The sequence below is a fragment of the Plectropomus leopardus genome, chromosome 15, assembly GCF_026936395.1.
Source record: "Plectropomus leopardus strain MGB_pleo_1.0 chromosome 15, ASM2693639v1, whole genome shotgun sequence".
NCBI lineage: Eukaryota > Metazoa > Chordata > Actinopteri > Perciformes > Serranidae > Plectropomus > Plectropomus leopardus.
In genome coordinates this window covers 16,499,640-16,508,561 of record NC_142190.1, presented here as the reverse complement: position 1 = coordinate 16,508,561, position 8,922 = coordinate 16,499,640, and the positions used below count along the sequence as shown (strand labels likewise).

At 39.6% G+C, this 8,922-nt stretch overlaps 1 protein-coding gene across 2 annotated transcripts in view; it reads left to right on the top strand.

The window, feature by feature from the left end:
* The window catches only part of septin8a (septin 8a), a 47,645-nt gene that overhangs the window by 25,398 nt on the left and 13,325 nt on the right, over positions 1–8,922 (top strand). For both annotated transcript variants that reach the window (XM_088088930.1, XM_042499914.2), the window contains exons 6-8: positions 1–97; positions 8,201–8,369; positions 8,518–8,650. In XM_088088930.1, the coding sequence (XP_087945056.1) occupies positions 1–97; positions 8,201–8,369; positions 8,518–8,650 (399 nt within the window). The remainder of the gene's footprint in view (positions 98–8,200; positions 8,370–8,517; positions 8,651–8,922) is intronic.

Below are 8,922 nucleotides of genomic sequence, written 5' to 3'. Positions count from 1 at the left end.
GCCCATCTGCCCTTTGCTGTGGTTGGGAGCGTGGAAGAGGTCAAAGTGGGGAACAAAACAGTGAGGGCCAGACAGTACCCCTGGGGTGTCGTGCAAGGTGAGAACCATTGAACAAGCTAGTTTATTAGAGTGTATTTTTCTGTGTGTGTTAACGTTTCTCAAGCAAACCCAACAGTGAGTACATGAAGGGGTCAGTGGATGTTTTACTGTGATACTGGATAAAAACTATGAAAATAATAGCTAAGTTTGAGACTATACAAACAGAAATAGTGTAGTTAAAGTATGTTAATAACTTTATTACATTAAGGGTATCTACTGAATGACATCATTTATATAGAGTTCCAATGTTATTCATTGTATTCACATTAAATCAATCGGTGCCAAATTTCCGTACTTGTGAGTGTATCTGGGTGAGAATGCTGAGTTTAGATGAGAGGTGGAAGTGCCCCGAAGCCTGACTGGAAGCCAGCTACAGAGCTCTGTGGAGCCAACAGGTTCAACCATCAGTTTAGTTCTATTTTCTTTTTCATATTATTTTGGTAATAGCCTAGTATCACTGCCAGGCAAGCAGACACACACACACACACACACACACACACACACACACACACACACACACACACACACACACACACACACACACACACACACACACACATGCATAAGCAGACAGACACAGATTATTAGATCTATGTATATAAGAAAAAAGTAGAATTGCTTTTTGGTCTACAATGTCACTGGTGCAGTTTGTTTAAAAAGCATTTATGTTATTACAGGGGATGTAAAATACCAAAAAAGGTACCATTAGTTACCCGTGATGAATTACAGTTACCGTCATTATTTCTATTGTGAACAGTACCCAACTCTAAATATTACTCAGTCACTTCCCGCTTGTCACTAGTAACTGTTTTTCTTATCTCTGTCCGCTTGCAGTCATGACTTCCCTTACCTCTAATCATGCAACAGAAAATCCTTGAACAGTAGTTGCCATTGTAACAGTCAACGTGTTTGAGAGCTCAACACCATTCACAAGTACTCAAGTCAGTAAATTGCAGTTACAAATAGTTCAGTTCATTTTGCTCTGCACACACCTGATGATGCTGATTAATTTGCATATTCACTAGCTGTTGATTTTTTTACAGGCATTAAAAGGGTCAAAGAGGTATAGTGACAAATGTAGAAATGATGGAAGAGAGTAGTATCATGGCATATTAGCACTCACTCAAATTTCTCTCAGCCTGACAAAGCACAGTGTCAGTGTTTGAACTGAACAGTCTTTATTTTGCCATAAAACAAGTGTGCCTGGCTTCGTAGTGATGATTCAGGGATTTTACTGCGTTGTGAATGCATCTGAAAGTGGTCATGTGTATATCATTTTTGAGGAAGTACGCGGCTCACTCTCTTTCCGGCCCCTGCAGCCTCGCTCTATTCACTATGCCTCTGTTTGTGTATTCATGTAGCAGTTTCATAGTATTAAGGCCCATTCCAAAGTTAAGAATTCATATAAAATAATATAGAAGCAAGTAACTAAATAGATAAAATAAAGTTAAATTTGTCAGACAAGTCAAGCAATAAAAATCTCTGACAGCATCCTGTGCCAGTAAAGATTTACCAAATGCCACACCCAACATGGAAGTGCACATGCAGGGAATTGCGGAAACATGCAATCAGCTTCCACTTTTCTACTGGCAAAGATTTTGTTTTTACGCTGCCTGTTCATAGAAGCAAAACTGGATCACGTGATTCATTGTTGATTTTTTTTTTTTTTTTAAAGTAGGATCTCTGTTATACCACATGCTGTGTTTTTTGAGGATGTTTTGTGCTTATAGAGAAACAATATAACTGCAGCTGAGAAAGCAACGTGTCAGTCAGTATCCATGGTGAAAGATGTTTTCCTGCTCACGGCAGAGTGGCGAGGGCGTCCCACAGTTTGTCTGTTTATTTATACCATCCCTCTCAATGCAGAGTGCCCTCCACAGCTGTGAGTGTGACTTCATGCAGAGTGACACTGCTAAACGAAGGGCGAGTGGGTAGATTGTTTGGGTAAATTGCCAGTGTGCTTCTGTGTGTGCCAGTGATGTGTATGGCGTTATATGTCGCTCTTAATGTGTGTGAAACCCATGTCTCTCTGCCTTTTTGTGTGCGTGATAGTGTGCATGTGCCTGTATGTTTACAGACATGCGTTACCCATGTTGGAGATGCAAGTGATCTTTGTTTCCCACAGCTCATTCCTCTGTGTTTCTCAATGAGAGTAAATATTTTAATTAAATAATGTCACACAGAGTTATGCTGTGAGAATATTACTGCTCAGATGGGAGTTAAACTCTCATAGAAGCCTCCCTCCCTCCCTCCCTCCCTCCATCTCTCTTTCTCTCTCTCTCTCTCTCTCTCCCCCTCTCTCCTATCCTTTCCTCAGTTTACTGAGCTTGTGTCCTCACCCCGTCTTCCTTTCCTCTCCATTATCCACTGACCGCTCTCATTCCCCAACCCTCAGAGGACACTCCATGGTTATTTTTAAAGCCTGCTGTTTGTCTCCTGGGGGACAGATTCCTTCGGACTCACATCAGTCACCATGAAGCTATAGTCCCATCCATTAACATACAGAATAGGGCCGTCTGCAAAAAAGTTTTCTTAACTTTACTAACAACTCATTTCTTTGGGATTTTTTTTATGTCATTGCAATTATTTGTTATTCCTTCAGTAGCGATAAACAGGTGTTAGATATTAACTGGCAACACGTATCGAGGCTGATGCAACAGAAGAAATATTGAGAAGAAAAAAAAAGACAAAACAAAGTCTGCACACTTGATTATGCTCCTACAAATATTTAATATGGTTACCACCATCTACCATGTACCTTGTGATGTTTTGAGCTAAGTGCTTTTCATCAGATGGAGCAAAATCCAGTATGCAGATTTTGTTTCCTTCTCTTGTATTATCCCTTTTCGAACATCTATTTTTTTGTTGTCTGGATGTGCATGCTTTTGTGGAAGTTTTGATAATGATACAACAAAATGCTGACTATAAAATGCCAAAAATAAATGGATGTCAAGGGAGAAAGTAATGTAAAGATTCAGGAAAGCATAATATTTTACTCTGATGTAAACAAAATAGTAGTCTAACTCATCAAGATGGAATAAGATTGGCAATAGCTGTTACTCTATTATTGAGTAACATATCTGTCATCAGACCATCTTTAAACTAGGCTTGGACGGTATAATTTTTCATACCGATCTGAAATTTCACCGGGGTATAAGGTATATGATGGTATTTATGTGCAGCGCACATTTTTTGATGGTATTAAAAAAAAATTAAAAATCATACCGCCAAGTTATTCTAAAAACCCCTAGTATTCCGTATATATGCTTTCCTGCCCATGCCTACTTTAGACAACAACTTAATCTATATTTCTAATTTTTCACTTCACGTTTCCACTTGCACTGTGTCTGGCATTCTGCTGCTCCGTCTGTGCCTAGAGTATGCTCTGTGCTCTGAGAATGTGGTGCAGTGAACAGTATTTATTGTAGTAGGGCTCTGACTGATGGCCCAGCTCCAAAAATAGATAACACGTGACGGCAGATGTGGTGGGCCGCCAAAACTAAATGAATGTGTGGGAAACCACATTATTATGTGTAACACATCATTATTGAGAATACTGATTGGGCATTTAGTTTATAAAGAGTTTGTGGACTGAGGTGATTGTTGCCATATTCCATTCAGGCTGTAAGAAATTATGCTGCTGTATTTTCATGAGCATCTTAAGATATTAGTTCAGAAATTTTACCATTATTTCTAGAACAGAAATTGAAGTTGTCATTTGTTCTTTTGCTATTGTCTGCATCTTATTATTGACTTTGTCCATCTCTTTCCAACAACAAAAATCTGGTCTGGATTGGATGTCTTACAAGAAAACTACTTAGCTTTTAGCGAGGCCTGCTAGCAAACCTGATGGCTCATCATTCATACAACACGCTCTGTCACAGTATCTGAGGACAGGGGCAGAAGAGCACAGAAGTCTTAGTGTTTTACTCCATTTGGCTGACTGAAAGGAAGGTCTGTGTGTCAGTGGAAACAGTTTGTGGATGCCAGATGTCATATAGATGGGTTATGGTAACCTCTTGAGGAGGCATGGGAACTTTCCATGGACTTGAGGGAAGACAGAGGAAGGACTGTCTACTGATAAAAAGAGTAATTGCAGGGGGCTCTGTCTGAGTGTGTGTGTTTGTGTGTGTGCTTATCTTCCCTGAGGATCTTGATGTCTGTTATCTCTGAACTCCAGACATCAGTGACATATAGCAGACCTCTTGTATTTCTACTCTGCAGGCTACTGGGTGTTTGTTCAACTGTGCACACATATTATGGTATGTGTTTATATCTAATTATAGATGTTATATCACTGACTTTGCATTTAATTCAGTCCATTTTGGTTAGATTACATTATTTTAGGGTAGGGTTAAAAAAGAGTGCAAGATTGAAAACATTTATCAATATTACAACAATTAAGCCATCACTGAAAGTCGGCCCTGAACTTTTGTGTCAGACTAGCTCACCAAAACCTACTCAGAGATATACCACTTCCCACACAGCCACACAAGGATAACACTTAAAGCATTCCTACTCTATAATGTCTTAATTGCAAATTGATAACAAATCAAGATATTGAGCTCCTCTCTGGCCCAAAGTATTGAATATGTAACCTGTTTGGTAATTCAAAACTATATTCAGTTTGTAGCTATGTTAGCGTTGTGGCGCTATGGATGACAATCTCGGTCTGTCAGTGGGATAGTCATTTGGAAACTATTTGATGCAATGCTGTGACATCCATGTTCTTCATGAGATGACTGGTGACTGTGGCAATTCCCCTGACTTTTTCCTCGAGTGCAGCCAGCAGACTGACTTTTTTGGTCTTAAGTTTTTCACATCTGTTGGCTGGTGTCATGACATTTGGTACAAATATTCCCAGATGATAAATCCTAATGGTTCTGGTGATCCTGTTTTTCCCTCTTGGGCCACCAACAGGTCAAAGTTTTAATGTATTCAGTGAAATATCTCAACATCTATGAAATGGATTGACACAGAATCTTGTACAGACATTATGGCTTGTAGGACTGTACCACATGTCAAAGCAGTCCTCAATTTCAATTGTAATTCTTGTGATTAAATTAGTTAGTCTTTTTTGTAATCACCATTCTTTAATGAAAAAATGTACAGTAATTCATGATCCTGTTGGATTGCTGCTAGGACAGCATTCAAAATTTGATTTAGAATTTGAATGTCAATATTCTGAATGAAGTACAGGTACACACCTAGTTCGTGTCATACTGATTCTGGAGGTCCTTTGACTTTTCATGTAGCACCACCATGAGGCTCACATTTGTAGTTTTCAGCAAAATGTCTAGACAACGATGGACTTTAAGTGAGTATGGACTAAGTACGGATTCACTACCGTAAAATTTAGTACAAACATTCATACCTCACAAAGCTGCCTGTATGGCTGTAGAATCTCTGTCTTGCTGTATGATGGTTTATGTAAGTGTTGCTGATATCTTGCATAGAACTGTCATATATGGTGACATTATTCAACATGAGCTTTAGAGCATTTACTATCATATACATAGCTCTGCCAATCTACCACTCAGAATATGCAAAAGTCTTCCCAAACACACAGGAACAAATGATCAGCCAGGAACACGTGGATCATTTTTATGTTCCACATTTGTCAGTTCCGATTATTGTTTGTTAATTACATATTTATTTGCAGCCATGTCTCTGTTCTCTGTTTGAATGTCCCTATTCTCTGGCTGGCATGTGCACTGTACGTGTCTGCAGAGCCCGTGCTCAGATATCTTGAGGGCTCAGTGCTGCAGTCAGTCAGAGCGTTGGCCCTCATTCAGCCCTCAGCAGGGGGCCAGTACAGAGAGACTATTAGATGTCAAATGAACAGGCAATTTCAGTAGCCTGAATCCAGCCCGAGAGAACAGCTCATGTCTGTTTTTAACTTGTATATTCCCACTAATGATGTGTGGTCATCCGCAAATTTAAGTGAAAGTAAGAGTGTATGATTCAATTCAATCACTGCTACTCTTTAACATCTTTTATTATGGGTCCAAAAGCATTAAAGTAGAGGAGGGTGAAGTATTCCTATGTATCCCCTTCAATGAAGGAACATCTGTTTCTTCAGGTGAAATGTTTGGGTTTTTCAGGCACTTTGACTCTGTTTTGTTTCCCTATTTTGATGTGGCGTTGTGGTTTGCTGTCATGCACTGCAGCCCACTTTCCCAGCATGTCTCATCAGGAGAAGCTAAATGCCAGGCTAATTGGGCTTTTCCAATGTCATTATTGCCATCATTACATCCTCAGAGCTCACAGCTTGTGGTGGTATTTAAAGACAGCATACATCCCATTCTCCATCACTGCTACCCCGGGGTACATGGCATATGTTTCTGCCTCTGAAAAACCACGTGCCTCCGCTCTGCACGTGCCCTCAGTCACCACACACACCAGATCCGAGTCAACAGAAAAGCTTTATTGCATTCTTCCAGAGGTTTTCTAACAGGTTGATCACATTAACTTGCTGCAAGGAAAAAGTTATTTTTCCTCTGACAAAACGTCTGTTTTAATGTGTCACTTGAGTTTTTCCAAGATTATCCAGCTGATGTATCCAGTTCTACACTGGACCAGAACAGCTTTGCCTCGTGCTCTAGGTTTTTAGTAGTTTGCAGAAATTTTGCACGTCAGTGTGCACTCATATAAAGATTGGAGGAGATTGAGCATTTCAAGTAATTAGAAGTTTTCCAAGTTTCCACATAGGCTTCAAAGGCATTATCAAGTCTGCAAATGGAGGGAAAATTACATCAAGAAGGAAAACCTTACTTTTATTTTATTTTAGGGATTTTTATTGATGAGAGCCGAGCAGAAAGGATTTTGGCTGCAGGGATTTATATGCAGGTCTTGAAAAGACTTAAAAAGCATTGCATTCAACTTCCTTAATATCAGACTTGTCGCAAGCACTGTCATTACTGTTGATGGCTACAGTATCTCTGAAGGTCAGCATTTTTTAATGTGCAAATGTCAAATCTTGCAAAACATATTTTATTCAGTTAAAGTATTGCCAACCTTGACCTCAAAAATATGATCGCAAAACAAAAAGTAGGGGTTTGGGGAGTCCTCCCCAATTTAAAAAAAATTGAGTGTCAGAAACTTTGTTTTTCTCTGTTTTGGTGACTTTTAAATGTTATGTTATGTTAAATATTTTTTGTTTTGCTTTAAATTATCAGGAAGGAATACAGACTAATTTGCCTCTCTGACGGCTTCATTGCTACTGCTGGTTTTCCATCATACATTTAACCTATACTTTAACAGCTATTATCTTTGTAATACTTTGAACTTTGCAGAAACCCTGTGACCGATTATTAGCAGCATATGTATTGCCATATTACCCACTTGTTATATCAAGACAAAATCCTCAAAGTTCAGCCCACAATTCAGCACACCTGCATGCTCGCTCTTACCATATTGACCTTTGTTGTGCACTCAAACAGAAGAAAAAATTCAGCATATTCATTTCCAGAACAGCTCATTTTGTTGCAGTGGAGTAAATGAGGTGACCTGTAAGTAAATAGGCTTCATTGGAATGGAAATGACGCCCAGGGCGTCCTCCCCTCAACTGTCAGTATGTCAGGCAGGAAACTCTTCCTGCTCTTTCCCACCATGAAATCATTAAACTGTGTGAGTCGCTCAGACATAAAACTAAAGTGAAGTTGTTAAAGTTGTTCCAATAGAAAAAATGAACTTGGAACTCGCAGAATATCTCTGATTTATCGACTCTTGTTTGCTGGCAAAATGTGATAGATTTGGTTGGATTTAATGAATTCCAAATGCGATTTGTCCACTTGTATTTTGTGCAGACTACTTCACATTCCTGCAGAGATGTGGTATGATTTCCTGCTTTTCAGAGAGAAATGGAGAGGAAGGGAGGGTAATAGGGTGACAGATGGGGTGTTAAAATAAGTTAGAAGTACTGAAAAAGACAGCCAGGCACAGAATGAAAGCAAAAAGCAAAGACTCAGAACTGTGGCTGCACATTTGTAGCGCTGATGTTGACCAAAACCAATTTTTCAAACATCGTAGCAGAATTTATTTGTTTATGAGATTATCACCTGACCCGCTCTCTTAATTCCTTATTCTTCTTTTCCTTTAGTTGAGAACGAGAGTCACTGCGACTTCGTAAAACTCAGAGAGATGCTGATCAGGGTCAACATGGAGGATCTGAGGGAGCAGACCCACGCCCGCCACTATGAGCTGTACCGACGCTGTAAGCTGGAGGAAATGGGCTTCAAAGATACAGACCCCGACAGCCAGCCATTCAGGTAGTGGAGGGAGAGTGCATGGAGTGAAAACACACACACACACACACACACACACAAACCCACAGAGATACTCAAGTGTCAACTACAGGGAGAGTCTCTATTGTTAGGAGACAAGAACTAATCTATTACTGTCTTTTCTTCCCTCCAGTCTTCAGGAGACATACGAGGCAAAGAGGAAAGAGTTCTTGGGGGACCTGCAGCGTAAAGAGGAAGAAATGCGACAAATGTTTGTCAACAAAGTGAAAGAGACGGAAGCGGAACTGAAAGAAAAGGAGAGAGAGGTCGGTCTAATGGGGTTTTATGGTTATAGATGTGGTATATTTGATTTTAAACGGACACTGATAAGTCCATGTATCAACACTATAACTTCAGAGACAAGCAAATGATAAAAGTAGCACCTTGAGCAGAATGTAACTGCAGTCTGCACCTTTGATAACATTAGACAGTATATTTTGTGCTTGTGTCATATATTTAGATGTATATTTTTAGAATTTATTTGTAGTCAGTTTATTCCATTGTTGGGTCTTTTGCACCAGTGAGAGTTAGCATCACT